The sequence below is a fragment of the Camelina sativa genome, chromosome 9, assembly GCF_030686135.1.
Source record: "Camelina sativa cultivar CO46 ecotype springtype chromosome 9, ASM3068613v1".
NCBI lineage: Eukaryota > Viridiplantae > Streptophyta > Magnoliopsida > Brassicales > Brassicaceae > Camelina > Camelina sativa.
The window spans coordinates 21,802,698-21,820,860 of NC_141888.1; the positions used below are offsets into that span (position 1 = coordinate 21,802,698).

General features: G+C 37.2%; 4 protein-coding genes across 8 annotated transcripts in view; all 4 read right to left on the minus strand.

Annotated features, from left to right (window-relative positions):
• Positions 1-2,160: 2,160 nt before the first annotated feature.
• Positions 2,161-3,150, minus strand: LOC104715392 (uncharacterized). The gene has a single exon (XM_010432799.3). It carries the CDS (start codon positions 3,061-3,063, stop codon positions 2,266-2,268), a length of 798 nt encoding a protein of 265 aa, XP_010431101.1. The 5' UTR covers positions 3,064-3,150; the 3' UTR covers positions 2,161-2,265.
• A 1,735-nt stretch (positions 3,151-4,885) lies between these two features.
• LOC147938471 (uncharacterized) lies at positions 4,886-9,309 on the minus strand. The gene is made up of 5 exons (XM_087464877.1): positions 7,460-9,309; positions 6,215-7,207; positions 5,856-6,081; positions 5,510-5,652; positions 4,886-5,321 (listed from the first exon to the last, which is right to left on the minus strand). The coding sequence occupies exons 1-5, from the start codon at positions 8,912-8,914 to the stop codon at positions 5,067-5,069; spliced, it is 3,072 nt and encodes a 1,023-aa protein (XP_087321003.1). The 5' UTR covers positions 8,915-9,309; the 3' UTR covers positions 4,886-5,066.
• A 21-nt stretch (positions 9,310-9,330) lies between these two features.
• On the minus strand, positions 9,331-14,959 carry LOC104711297 (uncharacterized). 5 transcript variants are annotated; one of them, XR_015566033.1, is made up of 14 exons: positions 13,837-14,270; positions 13,522-13,657; positions 13,241-13,377; positions 12,945-13,146; positions 12,617-12,855; positions 12,408-12,519; positions 12,181-12,325; positions 11,941-12,083; positions 11,672-11,841; positions 11,408-11,557; positions 11,267-11,348; positions 11,124-11,179; positions 10,777-10,991; positions 9,331-10,695 (listed from the first exon to the last, which is right to left on the minus strand). XR_015566033.1 is itself a non-coding variant. In XM_087464876.1 (14 exons), exons 4-14 carry the CDS (start codon positions 13,021-13,023, stop codon positions 9,479-9,481), a joined length of 2,595 nt encoding a protein of 864 aa, XP_087321002.1. In that variant the 5' UTR covers positions 13,024-13,146; positions 13,237-13,377; positions 13,522-13,657; positions 13,837-14,300; the 3' UTR covers positions 9,331-9,478. The 5 variants fall into 5 exon arrangements, 4 of the variants coding, with proteins under 4 accessions (XP_087321002.1, XP_010426289.2, XP_010426288.2 ...); XM_087464876.1 differs by having other exon boundaries at positions 11,267-11,335; positions 13,237-13,377; positions 13,837-14,300; XM_010427987.3 differs by having other exon boundaries at positions 11,267-11,335.
• A 613-nt stretch (positions 14,960-15,572) lies between these two features.
• LOC147938472 (callose synthase 3-like) overlaps positions 15,573-18,163 on the minus strand; it is a 3,863-nt gene continuing 1,272 nt past the window's right edge. The window contains exons 2-6 of the mRNA XM_087465651.1: positions 16,941-17,077; positions 16,415-16,552; positions 16,257-16,333; positions 16,070-16,163; positions 15,573-15,964 (exon numbers count right to left, since the gene is read on the minus strand). Coding sequence (XP_087321777.1) covers positions 15,722-15,964; positions 16,070-16,163; positions 16,257-16,333; positions 16,415-16,552; positions 16,941-17,077 — 689 coding nt within the window. The 3' untranslated portion in view covers positions 15,573-15,721. The remainder of the gene's footprint in view (positions 15,965-16,069; positions 16,164-16,256; positions 16,334-16,414; positions 16,553-16,940; positions 17,078-18,163) is intronic.

Genomic DNA, 18,163 nt, shown 5'->3' on the forward strand with positions numbered 1-18,163 from the left:
TAGAGGCAAGACAGACATAGAATCTGATTTCTTCTCCGATACTTGCAGCTCTCGAGGGCTCTTGTTCGGCTTTAATTGTGCTCCGTAATGGCAGGTTGACTTGAGAGTCTTGCTAAGCATCTCTTGTGGAAAACTGAGCCGCATGACCGGCATTTGTTAACCTAATCTTGCTCCTAATCATTGCATTCATTTCATATTTGAGAATATTTAATATTTTAAAAAGTAAACATATTATAATATATTTACGTTTTTAAAAAAAAATTAAGATGTTATAAATATTTAAATTTTTATAGAATGTTTAAATTATTATATATATTTGAACTCCGTCGAAAATTTAAAATATTATAATATATATTTAAAGTCTATAAAATATTTAAGTAATATTTATATTTTTACTCTTAAAAATTTTAAAATATAAAAAAGTTTTAGTTAAATCCGTTAAAACATGTATTTTTATCAAACTATAAATTAAATTGGTTTTTTACAATTTTTTCACTTTGTAATCGTCCCAAAAAGCAAATGTGTGTAATTGCGAGATGTCTTTGCCTTTCTAAAATAGTTACGTGTAGGTTATATACGTGCAATAGTCCAAACTAAAACAAAATTAAAATCTAATATTTGGATTTAATACCTTTAAGCATACCGCTATCGCTTAAAAACTGTAAAACGATCATTGTATATCTGTTACCGTGCAAATGGTTAACGATGTCTAAACAACATAGTTATCTAAATATGTTTTAACATTTACCATGTAAGTAAACTAAATATACTACTTAACACTATTTTGTGTTGGATTAAAACATCTGAGAGATAGCGCAACCCAGACTATGATAAGAAATAATTGACAATGTGCATTCGTGCACAGGCTTGAACTGGAAAGAAATCCCAAAAAGCTCTCTTGTTTTGGACTTTGGAGGTTGTGGTGTTGGGATCACTTTCTTGTTACTGGATAAAGACGGTCTTGAAATGTTGTGTCACACAACTTGTGTGACTTGTATTTTTGTCATAGCCAAACTTGACCATCTGTTATTTTAAATCATCTATGTATACGGTTTTCCTTTTTGGCCCAGGGAGGGGATCAGATAGAGTTCCAAAAATTTGGTGAAGGAGTAAGCTTTTTTTTACATAAGTGTGATAGACTTTAGAAGCCGTTTTACTGCAACATTACAATTCCATAAATTTTCAGACCAAATATATGTCACTGACCTGACTTCATGCATATCCGTAAGATATATTGTTTACAGTAACAGAAAAAATGTCTCTACTCTCTGTACATAGTTCTAATTAAAGAGGCTATTAGTTCCAAATTCCAATAGTATTACAAGATTCTAAAAGTCTTCAGATTCTGGTTGTTATGTTCAAGTGAAAGACGATAAGTTGAGATTTTTTTGGAAAGAAGTTGAGTTTGTTTCATCGCTGACACTCTTGATCAGTCTTGAATGTTTAACTTAGCCATGGAACGTGGGAGAGTTTGCATTTAGATACAGCATATAAATCACCTCTTGCCTATGTTACTTGATGCCTGCTTTGACACTTTTGAATTGGTGACTAGTATTGTGTACAGCTGCAGTGCAGTAAAACTCCTCCTACTTGTATTCATATCGACCTAACTTAAGGTATTGTCTGTGTCTGTGATGATGTAGGTATGGTGGTAAATATTCTCTTTCTCCCCCGACTTGACATTCTTACAGCATCCGGCATTGACTTTTGTTGTCAACAGGGAGAGTAGACATTAATTTCTTTACATTTTACATCGTTGTTATATTATTGTCAAATTAATTCAAGCTATTATTAAATATAAGTCTATGTCGAATTAGTTGTGGTGAAGATATAATTAGTTAATTAGCTGTTCTACTTTTTAACCTGGGAGGGAGTAAGTTACATTAATGGTTCTTCTACTCTGTTTTGTTGATATTTTAAGAATGGCGGCTTCAGGAGAAAGTAGCATCCTTATGGTGCGTTTATTCATACAGTTTGACAAAGAAATATGGGAAAACAAGAGTGAAAAGAAAGAAGCTAAAAAGTACTCTTGGATGTTACGATCTCTCATCTGTATATTATTCAGTACGTATAAACCAACAAGTTCATCATATCCTAAATACATTTTAGATTAACCCCTAAAACAAATATCATAAAGAACAGATAGAGATTACAGTGCAGTGCAGAGAGAAATACAGATCAGAGAAATACAGAGAATACAAATCAGTAGTGAGAAGTGCATTTTAGGAATGAAAAGCTTGTAGATGTAACACCTACGTGTGAGAATTATGCATAGAGTGCATCAATGTCAATTTCATTGAAGAAATCAGAAGAGAAGAAAAGACTGTAGTCGTCGTCCAAATCGATCATCGGCATAGCTTGAGATTTAGTCTCATCAACCTCAGAATCAATTGGTAATATTTGATCAAAGTTGTCAGAATCAATCATGGGCAAAGCTTGAGATTGAGTCTCAGGAACCGCAGAATCAAATATTTGATCAAAGTCGAGCCCTTGGTTGCTGCATCCTTCACCCACGTAATCAATCATCGGCATAGCTTGAGATTGAGTCTCATGAACCTCAGAATCAGTTGATAATATCCCTTGGTTGCTGCATCCACCCACGTCGTCGTTTCCACGTAAAGTAAAAGAAGCATTGTTGTTGTTGTTCTCCTTCTCCACGACGACGTGTTGATGATCTCTTTGCAACTCCTTGAGATCTTGTAACATCCTCTTCATTGAGTCAATCGCGTCAGCCAGTTCCTCCGGATTCTCCGAATTGGCGAGACTCTCGTCTTCCCACCAAAACCCTAAATTTTCATCATCGACGTCATCCCGAGTCGGAGTCTGATCAGAGAGGAAAGCAGCGACAACGCTATCCACAGACGAGTGTCCAAACGTGTAGAAAGAGTTGTGTGAATTAGCAGAAACCGGAGTCGCTAAGATTGCAATCTGAGCGTCGGAGAGAAGACAAAGCTCCGACGCTTTGCTGAAAAGGCCCTTACGACGTTTCGAGAATGTAACAGCGCGTGGTTGTTTCCCCTCTATCTTCTTCTCTGTATCTATTTTCCTCTTCAAGCCCCCCATTGTTATTATTGATCGATGTTTTCGTTTCGAGAGATCAAATTACGAACCAGAGAGAGACGATCAATTTACAAACTGAGTTTAGGGTTTTCTCGTGTTTTTGGCTGTTGCGACTGTTGTGTTGAGAAACAATGTATACTGTAGTATATATAGAGACTTTACCCTCAACTCTCCTTTTTTTTTTTCCTTTTTTAACCCTAAAAATCACCTGAACTCCTTTTCCTTTTTTTTTTTTTTGAACATTAAGCGTTTAATTAATTAATTAATTTTTTTTTTAACGGCAAATTAATTTTATTATATCATAAAATTGTTACATGATACATTATACATCCATCCAAATACAACTATTGAAGCAAATAAAGGAAATTGAACACAATTTCGATGAAGAAGTGGAAGTAACCCTGCTTTACAAACGAAAGCCTTACAGGCAACAGATGAAATCTGTAAAGTCCCCTCTTCATATACTCGTTAAGGGCTAACACCTTATAGATGAAACTCCCAGATGCTTTTTGCATCACTTTGATTAAACATAAACACTGATATGTTGCTTGAAGTGGATCTTGATCATGTTTTCTGGGATGCCATACACTTTGCTGCCGATTAGTTTCACACATCACCTTACTGTTGTTCCTACGTAGACTTGCCTTTCCGGGATCTCATATTCGCCGACCAAAACACCAATATAGTCTTTGAATCTTATGCTTTATTCCTTCTTCACAAGAATATTGAAAATATTGGTCATCATGGAGAGTTGACAAACTCTTCACGGAGATCACGGGCTTGACTTGAATAAATCCAGTAAAAGAATTCACATTTACTCGCCAAGCAATAATCGGCTCCACTATTGGAGAAATAAGCCAGAAACGATTTCGTTTCAGATCACCAAAGTAAAGGACTCTAATCGAAGTTGATTGCGTTTGATTAATTGTTGATGTCGTTGGAAACAAACTCAGTCTTGATTGACTCTGAATCTGATCAACCCAATTCGCTGGTACAGTCACCAACACAACCATCACCATGAGAAAGAGAAAACAAACTGCAATTAGCCATCGTAGAGCACATAGACCTATAATCAAATCAATCGATGTAACCATCTCTGGGAAAGGTGCTTCTGATTTCGGATCTGGCAACGGTTTTGAAAAAAATTGGTAACTGTTTGTCTCAGTTGGGAAAACGATCACAAACATCGCTGCCATCCTGAAGAAGAAATTTAATCGACAAATCTGATGTAATCCCATACTAGTTATCAGTAAATAAAAAGAAAAATAATGAAAAAACTGAACAGGAACCACCGGCAAACGCCGGCGGCCCGGAAAAAACAAGAAGAAAAAGTGGTTGTGTTTGTTCGCTGGACGCCTCGTAAGAGAAGAGAGAGAGAAGAGAGAGAGCTACTTCCATTAATTAATTAATTAATTGTTTCCTTTTGATGCTAAGCTTCTCAACGTTGGACTTTTGTTGTCACATAGAAAACTTGGTACCATCATGTGTAACCAAATCAAACATTTCTTCTTTCTTGCATATAAAGAAAAATCATTTAAAAGTTGAAGCATTTTTTTATATTGAATCCATGTAAGTAGCTTATAAAACTTACAAGTAAAGAATTTAAAACAATCAACTATGCTACTGACTTGGGCCAATGATGATCAGATCGGATCATATTAGAGAGTTAACCAGTTAAAATAATCTGATGTACGGAACATGGCCAAGATGCATTGATATGTACAAATAAGTATAGAGACATTGCAATGCAGGCACATGGCTAACCGGTCCAAATCCTTGTTCGAAACTGTAACATCACCAGAAGACCTGCTATTGAACCAGGATCTTGGTATGTAAAGCAACATGCTTATAATGTATTACTTCTTTTACTCTATGTTCTCTACAGTGAGTTGACGAGAGAAGGTAAAAGAAGTTTTGTTTACAAAACAAGTTCAATCTCTTGCAATTAAACAGAGGCTTTTACATTACAACAGGCAAGTTTTACAAACATATATAAAGAATCATATCTATAGATCGTTGGTTGGAAGTGAACCCATTAGAATAGTGGTTTCTTTGTCTTGTTTTGACTTTCCAAATAAACCTGAGAGGAATCGTAGAGGCAAGAGAGACGTAGAATCTGATTTCTTCTCCGATACTTGCAGCTCCCCAGGGCTCTTGTTCGGCTTTAATTGTGCTCCGCAATGGCAGGTTGAGAGTCTTGCTAGGCATCTCTTGTGGAAAACTGAACCGCACGACCGGCATTTGTTAACCTCATCTTTCTCCTAATCATTGCATTCAATATATGTTGGATTAAAACAACATCTGAGAGATAGCGCAATAGAGACAATGAACATGTAGAGGAAAGAAAGTCTAATGCCAGCAAGGCTATGAATTGGTGATCGAGCACCCAAAACTGAGACAATGAAGATGCGTTATATATTCATTGCAAGTGTAAAATGTAAATGCTCACCTGGAATGGAAATATTAAAGAGGATGTGTCGTCACAAGCTTGCCGGGCGTTACAGGGAACCCCCACATCGCAACAAACAAGGCACTGTTCTGTAATATGCTCCAGGATTTTCTTCCTAACGGTCTCCACGATTGCAGGAAGTGCTGCCATTTTTAAGGGTAATGTTAAAAACGCCAGAAAATAGATCAAAAGTTTAATATTAAACAAGTAGCAGCGTGGGATTGACTTGTAATTCAGTTGAGAAGATGTGTCAGCATGTGCAAAGCATGAGGGAAAATATGCATGTCTCAGCATGAGCGCAGACAAACATGAACATTAAATCTTGGTTCAAAAAAAAGAAATTCACCTGCAAATGGCCCTTTAGAAAGATCAACTAGATCTCTCAAAGAAAAAAAATCAGTGCTCTCAAGAAGGTATCTCCGAGAACTGAGTCCTTTGTTGAGTGTCTTGCGGAATGGGCAGCGTACATATGGAAGCATAATGGTTATTCTTTTCCGGACGCTCATAATATGGTTGAGTGCAGGGACCTTTGAAGACAGAAAAGGATTGACCGCACTGACACAAAGCATAGGCTGCAGAACAAGATTTGTCAGACAACCATATCCAGGCGCAGTAAAGGTATTGCAAAGGAATCTGTTCTACCTCAGCACTCAGTATCCAAAAATGACAATAAATCACACCAAATATAACTAGACCTAAATTTACCTGCTCATGTATGGAGTCCAGATATGATTTTGCCAATTGAGAAACTGGATAACGATTAAAATCCCAATGATGTAACACTGTTGCTGGCAGAACTGCCATGTCATTTGTATGGCAGGAAGAACAAAACAATTGACCAGTATATTCGCAAAGCCGAGGCTTACCCCATCCAAGAGCTTTCACAAAGTCCCGCACAAGAGTGGTTCCATCATCAAAGTATCTGTGGCATCCAGCGCAAATATAATGCTGCGCTTCTAGCAACTGTTTCACTGATTTGTGAGGTCGAACATCAACAATGAACGAGATGGTATTTCCATACGAAAAAGAACTGGTTGCGGTAGCAGTGATGCCAGCAGAGATGGTTGGAGATACTATAGAATCCGACCCAGAAGAATTAGCACAAGCATCTTGAGGGGACAAAAACCTAAGTAACGCATTTGGAAGTGTTGGGAAAAACCGGGACTGGAGAACTGAATTTAAACAATCTTGAATAAGGACAGTCCTTTCAGCAACAGCGTTGGGGGAAGTTCCAAATATTTTTCTCGATTCTTTCTCCACGGAGGCCCAAGGTGTAGGAAGCGTCCAGCCTTGATCAGCAAATAAAGATGTCAACCGACGGTAGAGACTATAAAAATCACGATACCTTCTTTCAATTATCCACTTGTCTTTCCCACTCCAAACCTTTATCACATAAACTGTGTATTCCTTCACCCCAACCAATCTTTCACTCAGCGAGACATCACCTTTCTTTTGCTTTACCCCAACAACTTCAACCCTATCAATCCTAAATCGCTGGGAAACTGTTGGAGATGAATCATCTAGACCAGATGTTGTAGCAGTTTGCCCCCCATCCCTGTTAGGCAGAGAGAGCTGTAGTTGGAACATCTTGTCATTCTTAGAAAATCTTGCCCCAGATGATTCACCAGAGTCGAGCAGTATTTCTTCCATATCATGAACAAAATCATCATAAAAGTCGTTAAGTTCTGTGTTCTCCTTCTGCAAGATGAGAAATTCGAAACCATATAACTTCATTCAAAAATAAAAGAATCAAATCAAAAGGAGATAAAGTAGAATCCAAGAAGTTTACAGATTGCACTGTGGTAAGGAGAATAATAAATTGAAATGCACTATTTAACCAGAAACAGTGCATGGAAATCTAACAGACTTCGACATAACCCGAGGACACATATTACAATACAAGCAGAAGAAAATTAACGTAAATAATGTTTTTTATATGAAGCAGCTGACCTTAGGTTGTGTGCAAGTGACTTGTAAGACATTTGGTGCAGGACTCGAATCACTAGATGATGGCTTATCAGAGTTCCGAGATGCCAACAACGGTTCTGAGGTGCACTCTCCAAATGGATCTAACTGTTTTCCATTCTCAGACGATTCATGAAGTAGTTCATTGGCATCTAGGTCAACCGCACCTGAAGATTCTTCGTTTCCCAACTCAACTGGTGTAGTGTCTAGGAAGTCCTCGTCAGCGCTACAAGATTGAAGGTAATTCATGACGACAGGTGTATCTTCAGTTTGATTGTTGCTAAGCCAACTGTCACGAAGAGACCCATCTGTTACTAGTGATTGAGGAACCACCAAGGTTCTGTCTTTGGCACTCAGGTCTCCAAAACCTCTGGCAGTTATGCTGTCTTTTCCTACGTCATCTTGCTCCCTTTGGGTCGAAACAGTTAAATCTCTAGATCTTACTATATCTTCAATATTTTCACAAGAGTCACCTACATCTGGAGCATGTCTAGTGCTCGCAGTTACGTTTGTATGCTCTTCCCCTTTTCCTGCTTGAGCTACATCAGGAAGCTTTTGAAAAGCTACAGATAATGATTTTGTGGATGTCCCTTCATTTCCAGTACACGCTTTACCGTGCTTCTCAAACCCGCTGAACTCAAAAGGTGTGTCAACAAGTTCTGTGGCTTCAAGCTCAAACTCATCCCAATCATTTGTACCAAAGGCAGTGGAAGAATTGATGAGAAATGGATTATCGTTCTCATCTTTAGGCTCCTTTATATACTGTAAAGTCCCTGGAACATATTTACCGGAGTGATCACTAAGTGAGTCATCACCATCAGAACCTTCATCATCTATCGAAACTCCATCTTCTCTATTTATACCACTTGTATTGAATTGTGAATCTGATCTACACATAACCTCCTTGTCTTCCATTTCAGCTAACTGATTCATGGAATCTTTTTCAATTGTTGCTTCACTGTCCATCAACTCACCAGACATATCTTCACTATATCCAGTTTCCTGAGTCATATCGGTGTTCACCGTACCAGTGTTTAAACCGGGTGCAATCCTACTTCCACCATTACAAGACCCACCCTCATCAGAAAAGTGGATTCCTCGTGTGTTATCCAAAGAGGAGAGCTTTAAAAGACTTGGCCCCAAGCTAAAATTCTCAAACTCAGTGGCGGCATCCCCAGACAAAAAACCACCCCTGAAAGATCCAAAATCAGATTCCAACGAATCCTGAAACGGTCCTGTAGAGCTACACATACTGGGAGTTCCCAAAGCCGAATTGGCACTACAATACCGCTCAAACTCTGATTCACCGCAAGACGAGTAATGTAACGATGAACCTGGAGAAGCATCTCTACCACTTTCCTTCTCCAGTAGTAACCGATCAGAAAAATCTAGAGAATCAACAACAACAACTCTCGATGGTTCCTCCTCTCCATTGATCATTTCAAAAACCGAATCAAACCCGAGAAATAGATAGAAACAATAAATTACATAAAAATCGACCGATTGATAAAAACAGAGACAGATTCTAACACCAATTTCTGCAGATCCAAAGCACGCCAAAATCCCCAATCGAAAGAAATTTGAAAATTGAAATTGAAATTGATCGACCCAAGCACTTGAGAAACTACGGAACTGAGATTTTAGGTGCACGATATAAGCTGTAGATTAGCTTCGTCTATGTGAATTGGAGCTTCTCTTCGTCTCCTTCGAATTGAATTTTCTCGGAGCCAAACAAGACGAAGCATGAAGCACATCGACGACAGCTACAGTTTTCTCTGAATTTTTCTTTTATTTTTTTTTGTAAATAATAATAAGAGAAATAATAATGTCAATATAATAATATTTTTCGTGAAAGATAATGTAAACATGTTATCTTTATTAATTACGAATTCAGCCCTCGTACTTCGTATCAATACATACTAAACCCCATTAATTTATTCAATATCACAAAGTAATCCCTAGATTGAATTCAGAGCAAATAGTACAAGAGAGAATGAGTTTCTTCTACTTAGACGCAAAAATGGCTTCTAAATCTTTGTAAAGTCCTTTAGGTCTGGATTTGTAATCTGTAGATGAGTCTTTAGAAGAGCTTCCACTTGTCTTTGTTCCCCAAATACTACTGCTCCAACCGCTTTTGCTACCCGAAGGATCACTAGGTACTTTACTGTTGCTCCTTTCTCTTGTGAAGCTAGCCTTTGCCATTTCCCTAATCTGTCTCAACCATGGCTTGTCCAAACTACCCGAGCTTCGGCTTCCTGAAGGATTTAAGTACCTGTTTTCTGGGGTTGAGAATGCAACGCCTCCGTTGCTACTGCTTCTTCCTTCTAGTTGAGCTGCAGGGATCTTGCTCTTCATCATTTTATGCGGTAGGATTAACGCGGCAAGTCCAATGATAAACATCTTGAGACCACTCAAGAAGGATCTGTTGATTTGGTCTAACCGTTTTGTCTGTTTGTACAATGAGTACCATTCGTTGCACATCTGCGCAGTGTACCCAATCAAGAACAATATGACCATGAATATACCGAGTTTCTTTCCGCTCGTCTCTGGAAGGTCTTTCATCAGTAGCATCAGACACGAGGCGAATACACCTACTTGACATGCTATCGAGATAATCTCTACGAGCTGTACCTTTTTCTTGATGAATGGCTTCTTCAGAACTAGGAAAAACAGCTGAAAGGAAGTGATGCTCAACAAGACCACTATGGGAGTTTTAGCAGTTTCGTTGTCCAAGTAAGCACCAGCAATAATCCCCATACAAACCCTCTTCACAGTTTCGAGAAATGTGTAGTAAATTCTAAGGATTCCGAACAGTTTCTGTATGCAAGGAGCTTCAGCATCTTCGTTTTCGTCATCTGATGCGATGATGCGATCATCTCGCTGCTTGAGTGGATTGCTTCCTGAGATCTGTGTGAGCATGTACTTTGGTGGACCTCTTAAATCTTCGAAAACTGGACCTAACCTAGTTAGATAGACAGAGTTCTCTGTTTTCCATGTCCATTGGCCTCTTTTACCAGGACCAAGGGTCACTCGGATGAGTTCTTGGTACCAGTGGAAAGTTTCGCCTTCTTGGTGAATTTCCTTATACTGTAACAGCTTTCCAAACGTTATCCCGACCGAGAGAAAGACAAACAGTGCTAGAAGTAGAACAGCTACCACGCAAAGCACAAGGATGCCAACAATGACACTGGCTTCTGCAGCTCCTTGATGCTTAAAATAGCCTGGAAAGAGGGAATTTAGCGAATGTGTTTAAAGAGAAATATCAAACTAAATATATACTTTCAAGGCTGTATTAACAATACCTTGTATGAGACTCCTTGCAGCTTTACAGATTGAGGGTAAAGCGAGAATGAGAAGAAACAGCTCGAATCTTGGGAAGACAAACGCACCAAAACTCCTCTTCTTCTCAGTGTGTGCTTTCTTGAACTTCAGTAACAGAGAGAGGAATATATGCAATAGTACCAAACTTCCCCCAATAATAGCTATCCAAAACATGATCCTGTAGAAATCTCTCCACCTACAAGAAGAAGAAAAATCAAACATATATAATGGCTTCTTCTTAAATTAATTTTAAGCAACTAATGCTGAAATGAGATCCTCACAAAATTCTCTATAGAAGGAAGTACAAACGAGGATTCTAGTGACTTACACTGTTGAATGTGGTAGACCAAGAACATGTTCTGCTTCCGGTTTAAGATTTGGAGTCTGTAAAGACTCATACAGTATTAAAACATGAACAAAAGCGTACTAAAAATAACAAAGAGGAAGCATTGAGGATTAGTTTCTTTTGACCTCAAAGAAGAATCTGTACTCCATTGCGGTGAGTGGCAAACCGAACACTGACTCAGCGTTGTTTGATGTCTGCAGATTAATCCTGTTGTTGTGAGTTTTAGAAATGAACGAATGTGAAACAAAGTAAGGACTTGATGCCACCATGATCTGTTCTTTGTGATTAGTTTCCCATGGGAGAGGAAAATAAGGGATTATCCACTGAATCCCTCTCACAAATTCGAAGTAATCAACAGGCAATGTCACCGGTAGCCATCTCGTGAGTGCAAATAACTGAATGTGACAGGCAGTTCTCTGCATTAAAGCCACAAAACACACAATACCATTGGATTAATTATATAATTTTCAGGGAAGTAAAGGCGATATATATATGTGTCGTTTATATATAAATGAGTAAAAAAATCATACGAAAAGGTTCCTCGTAGGGTCTGATATGAGGTATGGAGATGGCCTTGGAAATGCACCGAGAGAATAAAGGCTTGTGGTTGAAAGAGTGAGGAATCCCGCAATGAAAGATGTCACCACGAAAATATAAGTTGATACCCACGAAACCACAGAAGATAGCATAGGCAAAGAATCTGCAGTGAAGTACAACATTTGAAAATCATTGGCAGAAGCAAATAACAGAAAGAACAAAGTACGCTTGATATCAGATATAAAGTGGTTATAACACTTACAATGTTTCACTTCCAGGATGTTAGATGCGAGATTTTTGTTTCCCGCGACATCCTGAGTAACATTTTCAGGAATCTTAACAGATATTGTACTAGTGTTGGCTTTAACATATACAATGTATATGCTTCCGCTCAGTTCCTCAAAGCTGGAAAATTTGTGGAACACAAAAGAAGCGAAATTATCACTTAGCATCAAAACTGCAATTTTTATGAGAAAAATAAAAGAAACACAAGATAACTAACCTCTCAAGATATCCCCCTGAGATTGATACAAATGAAGAGTTAAACCCAAACACAGGCTTCATGAATTTTATCCAGACAGGGACTGTGTGCTTTCTTGTCCTCATACCAGAAGTTGTGTTCAATAAAACATGAGGTCTCTCGGTATCTAAGATCACGCACATACATGTTTCATTTTAGGGAGACAATGAAAACAAGAAGCTAGAAAAACAAATGTATAACTTACGCACCATAAAGAAAAGTCAGTGGTGCAGTTGGAGATGCAGGTGTCCCATGTCTGCTTCTTATTGAATTCGAGTCAAGGGTCACCGTGACTATAGCACGCCGTGATGTATTTGTGACCTGAGAGAAAAAGAGTCTGAATGTTACATTAAAGGATTAACATGAAACGAAATAGAAGCACCAAATAACCTTGAGAGAAAGCAGCAGAAGCACAAACCATAAACGCAAAACGGCGATTCCCATTGGTTTTTCCATCAATAGGAAGCAAATCACCTTGGCTTGTGCTTAGTAGTCTGAGAATTTCAGCTGAAGAATTCAATACCGGTTCCGAGAAATACAAGTAAACATTCAGTTTGTCATTATCATTGGTTGCCTGCACCGTCCTAGTTTGGTTGTTTAGCTCAAGTAACTTCTCTGGGACATGAGCCCGTAGGTTGACAAAAACATCTCTTCTATCTAGATGCCAAGAAAATTCAAAATCAATCTTCCTTAAAGGTCTTTCAAACAAAACCAAACAGAGAAAAAAAAACGGTAAAGACACTCACCGAAATGGACAAAGAAACGCGAACCCAAAGCTCTTTGAAAATCGTTACCGGCTTTATCAGAACACACATTCTTATTCATCACCAACACAATCCTTCCGTATTGAGCATCAGGAGATAATCCCACAAGCAGTGAATATCTGAGAAACTGGTCAAGAACAGTGAATGAAGACGGTATAACTTGGCCAGCACCGTAGACAAGAAGCTGTTACATCATTTAAAACCGTGTCAAGAGTAGAGAACAAAAAGGTGAATGCCTCCAAATATTGAGATGAATGTAAATAAGGCTACGTACTCACGTCGCAGGCATTCACAGATGAACATCTAAAACCTCTGCCACCAACACATGGCTCGGTAAAAGTAATATTAACAGACACGTTTTGTGCACTTGTAAATGGCATTGATGCAGTCACAAAGGCTGTAGGGGATACCGTATCTGCATACACAGTAAAGAAAAAGGAGTCTAAAATCCGAAAAAATCCAAGCAATACAAGGTCCTGTTAATGGTTTTCGATACAAGGAACATAACAAAGATTCAGGAAGAGAACCAAAGAGGTGTAAGAATAGTTTCTTTTTTTACCAACAGTCCAGTGATAGGTATTGCAGCCAAATCCATGCATCCTATTTGCGCAGACCTCAAGTGTATGATCTCCATCTAACAACTTCGAGTAGGAAACTTTTCTTTGATGGCAATCAAAACTAAAATGGTCATCTAGCTGCAGTAAACACAATCTTTTTCCCATCAAACAGATGTGACTAGGCATGAAAGGAAAACTTCAAATAAGTTGACACAATTCTTGATTTCAAACTCAAAAATCTTTTCTCAGCCAACATATAGTAGAAATTTGGTTGATAATAATAAAAATTTATAATTGGTGAGTCTAATAAATCCAACCTTGCAACGGAATCTACAGCTTGAACAAGTTCTGTTTCCATCCTCAAAAGCTTGAAAGGAAAATTTGGCAGAGCTAAATCTGGAAGCAGCAGGAGGTGTTTTCAAGAATTTCACAGAGAGCTCTGAACCATAACAGTAATGAAACCTGAAACAAAAAGGGGAAGAGACAACCCAGAAAAGCAAAAGAAGCCATGCAGTTTTAAGCAGACCCATAACTCCAACAAAAAATGCAGCTGAGATCTTTGAAACTCCTTATGATACAATCATTAATACAGAGAATAAAATTTTAAAAGCAAATCACAGCCATAGAGACTTCACTTGGATTATTCTGGACAAAGTAGAAGAAGACATTGTAGAGATAATGAGTTGGTGAATAAGAAAAGAAAGAGAGAGAGAGGCAGAGGATTAAAACAAAGATGGGTAGTTGCTTCTGTGGTCGATGATGGCTGTGGAAGAGAGATAACGGATAGTGTATGCATGAGAGCGATGGGAGATACAGTGATTGGAAGACAGAGAGAGAAAAAAAAAAAACAAAGAGAGACTAATGCTAGAAACAGACAAACTCTTGAAGAATTTATTATTATTCCAGGACTGTCTGTATTATATACTACTACTTGTTTAACAAACTTCTAATTTGATCTTAAAAAGTTTCTTCAGCTAAGTCAATACAACACACAACTAACACAAGACAAATTCTAGAATTGTGTGTGTTTTTGTGTTGCTAAATGTTTTAGAAGAAACCAACAGGAAGCATTTACTTCCTCCTAATTTAACATTTAATACACATGGGATGGGACCATCGTTTTCAGATCAATGATGAGACTTTCAATGAAAAGATGGAGAGATCCTCCTGGGATCTTTATTACAAAACATAAAGAGAGAGACCAATCTGATTCTCAATCTGTAATATCACGCTTACCTCTCACAAATCCAATTCTGACCCTTTTTTGTTCCTCTGTGCCAATCTTCTCTTCGAACGAAGTACTCGAAGATATATACATCATGAGTAAGAACCATATGCACTCAAAAATGTTTCTCTCAAGAAGACAGACTCCATGATGCATATATTTCTTCAAGGACATCGTTCGAAAACTGTTGATACATTTGTTATCAGTGGCGGACCAGGAAAAAAATATTAGGCGGGTCAAAATATAACTAAATAAATAAATAATTTTTTTTTGATAAATTTTTTTAATAATTTTAAAAACTAAAAACATCTTTGTTTTATTAAAAGAAGCCAAAATTATGTTCAATATTTATAAGTGAAACAAACAAAAAGACTAAGAAACAAATGAGAAAAATATAGTTAAAACACACAAAGCAGTAGAAAAATGTAAAAACTTGAAAGATCCAAACACAAATTGAAAATTTTAAGTGGTCAAAACATAAATTTTGTAAATTAACAAAATCTAAAACTTAAAAGGCTATAATAAAAATTAAGAATTTTAGGGGGGTCAGCTGACCCTTTTAAGTATGAATGGGTCCGCCATTGTTTGTTATGTCGATTTTGTCAATTACCTCTCTAGCTACTCCATCCATATTGATAGGGTGTATTTGAAGCTGCCATATTGATAGAGCTTTGATTGAATTTCGCAACTCTCACTCCTTTTGCCTCGAAACAAACAAAAATTCCTAATTCCCCTAAGACCATGTGCATCGGTTAAGGACAATTTTTGGTCCTTCAAATATTTTATTCTTATTTTGATAGTTTTTTAAGATTGTTATGAGCATTGGTGTAGGACAAACTTTGGTCCCTCAAATAAATTAATCTTGATTTCATATATTAACACAACCGAATCAAGAATCAATACAAATTCAACAATGTGTTACTGCATTAGTAATAATGGAAACTGCAAGCTGCAAAGTCTCTAGCTTTCTCTTTTTCTCAGCATGCGAGTCTCCATTTGCAACACCAGTAGAGACAGGTACATCCACTTGCTTCTGTCCGGAATATAACACCTGCACTTACAATTCTGTAGTTGGACCTCTCGAGAAACCGTCGTAGCAGAGGGAAAAGAAACATTACACCCGCGAGCAGACTAGGCGACAGATAGAAAACAACAGCTATTATAAATAGTGAAAGTGAGTGCATGGCAGAAGAAAAGTCAGCAGGAAGAGATAAGAGTTCCTAGTTTTAAAAACCACACCATCTGAAACTAGATCGGAGTAACAGATTCCCGTACGAAAAAATAAATGTAGATAAGAAGAGAGAAGATGAGTAGTTATTATGTACCCCGTCTATTTCTGTATTGAGTACAGCAACAGGCATGCAAAAGAAATCAGCATCAGCTCGCATTGGCCAACCTAACCGAAAACAATCAACTGACCTGCAATGTAGAAAAGCATATTTAATTAGTCATAAAAACCACTTATGAGGATCTTTACGATTGTGTGAAAGCAGCTAGATATATATATATTACCAAAAGTATTCACTTAAATCATCGTAGTTCCTCCACTGGGAGTGCTTAGACTTCCCTTTTTTGCTTCTTTGAGCCTCCTGTGAATGGTACAATAACGTAAATAAGCAAAAAAGAAAATGCTGAAAGCAAAAGAAAATGCTCGAAATTTGAAGCCATACCATCTGAATCACTTCATAAATTGGAGTCACAACTTTCCTCAAGAATGCATCTTCCTCACCTCCATAAGCTGGCTTCACATTTTCCCCAGTCATAGGACTAACATTCCCAGCCAGCATACCATAGAGTTCAAATGCCATCTGCAAAAGCACGAAATAGAGTAGGAAGGATAGATATATCACATTTAGGAACGCATAGCAAAAATGATCTGTGTATTATCAAGAGCAAGCATGTTATAACCATCACTGTATTCTAATAAAATTATAATGTCTAAATAATATCAATTGACATTTTCTCATCAGAAATACATCAACGAGCACAGATACACATGTTTCCCTTGCATTTCCTGCTGTATAGTTGGCAACCTACAAGCAGAGCATACATGAAAAAGATTCTCCACACCAGAATTTGCATAAATATTTAGCGACAAACAAGAAATTTATTTTCTGCTCTTGAAGAATACACAGTAACACAAGTTCCTGTCGCTACCAACTTAGAGAGATCATAAAGAGACGAATCAACCATAACCTGAAGATTCGCTGGACAAGATCCATCGTTCACCGCAAGGAAAGCAAATGCCCCTTTCCCTTGCTCTCTTCCGGTTTTAACCCACCCTCCGATTCGAACTTTTTGACTGGCGAGACTAGCTCCGCCGTCTGGTCGACCTAGAATCGATTTAATCAGAACACGGTCGATTTAATCGATTTAATCGATTTAATCGATTTAATCGATTTAATCGATTTAACCCATCTCTCCATCTCTGCAATCTGAAGTTTTCCCACAAGAGGAGCTTGATCAGTTTCAGAGACAAAATGCAAAGCCTGAGGATATCGAAAGTCTTCTCCCAATCACCACCTTCCACGTGTATAAGTAGACGGACGAAAAAACGTCGCGTTTGAAGAAGCGATTCTTCAGTATTTGGCTATTTTTTATTTATTTTTAAAAAACAATTGCCCAAGGACGACCCAAAACTACGGCGTTGCACATGCTCTAAAGGTCAAACGACGATTTTTTTTTTTTTACCATAAACGACGACCTCTTATTTAATATATAAAATAATGTTGAGAGACCATGAGTCTCTTTGCATTGGAGATGACCTTAAAACTCTTACGTTATGTCTAACCTTATTAAAAAAGTTTTGGTTTAAAATTAATTTGACATGTCCTGTATTTAAATAATTTTAATTTCATTTATAAAAGTATCAGTTATTGTTTAAAAAGTAGGGGGATTTTCAAAAATAACCCTTTTCTATGTCACTTTTCAAAAATATCATTTCATGGTGTCAAATTAATTTTAAACAAACCTAAATGTAAATTGGGTAACTGAATTGGGAACCCAAATGAAATTGCCTAAATGTAGTGTAAAAGAGGGCAAAAATAATTTAACATAGTGTAATTGTGTCAAAGATGGCAAAAATAAAAATGTTTAAAAAATGGGCATTTTTTAAAAGAGGTATACCAAAAAAGATATTTTTAACAAATTCTCTAAAAAGTATACATAGCTAAATGTTAAAATCTGGCTTTTTAAAAAGCATAGGTTAAAAATTTGGGTATCTCATGTAAAATTTTGGTTGAATTTATTTTCCAAAGAGATAAAACTATGTACAATCTTTTGTATCAATTTTTTTTAGAAAATATATAAAGTATGCAATGAAAAATTAAATAATAGTGATGACAAAGATCACACTAGATTACTGAACTTGGAATTTTTATTGAATTTGGAATAATATATAATTTTGTTTTTTTATAAAT

Bases quoted from the DNA above. Each gene is read 5' to 3' on its own strand.
- LOC104715392 (XM_010432799.3), bottom strand. From the start codon at position 3,063: ATGGGGGGCTTGAAGAGGAAAATAGATACAGAGAAGAAGATAGAGGGG.
- LOC147938471 (XM_087464877.1), bottom strand. From the start codon at position 8,914: ATGATCAATGGAGAGGAGGAACCATCGAGAGTTGTTGTTGTTGATTCT. The intron at 7,208-7,459 runs GTCAGCTGCTTC...CTCATCTTGCAG, and splicing joins TCACTTGCACACAACCTAAG to AAGGAGAACACAGAACTTAA. The intron at 5,653-5,855 runs GTGAATTTCTTT...TAAAAATGGCAG, and splicing joins TTCTAAAGGGCCATTTGCAG to CACTTCCTGCAATCGTGGAG.
- LOC104711297 (XM_010427986.3), bottom strand. From the start codon at position 14,049: ATGGGTCTGCTTAAAACTGCATGGCTTCTTTTGCTTTTCTGGGTTGTC. The intron at 13,658-13,836 runs GTTGGATTTATT...TGTTTACTGCAG, and splicing joins GCTGTAGATTCCGTTGCAAG to CTAGATGACCATTTTAGTTT. The intron at 13,147-13,240 runs GTGAGTACGTAG...ATGATGTAACAG, and splicing joins CATCTGTGAATGCCTGCGAC to CTTCTTGTCTACGGTGCTGG.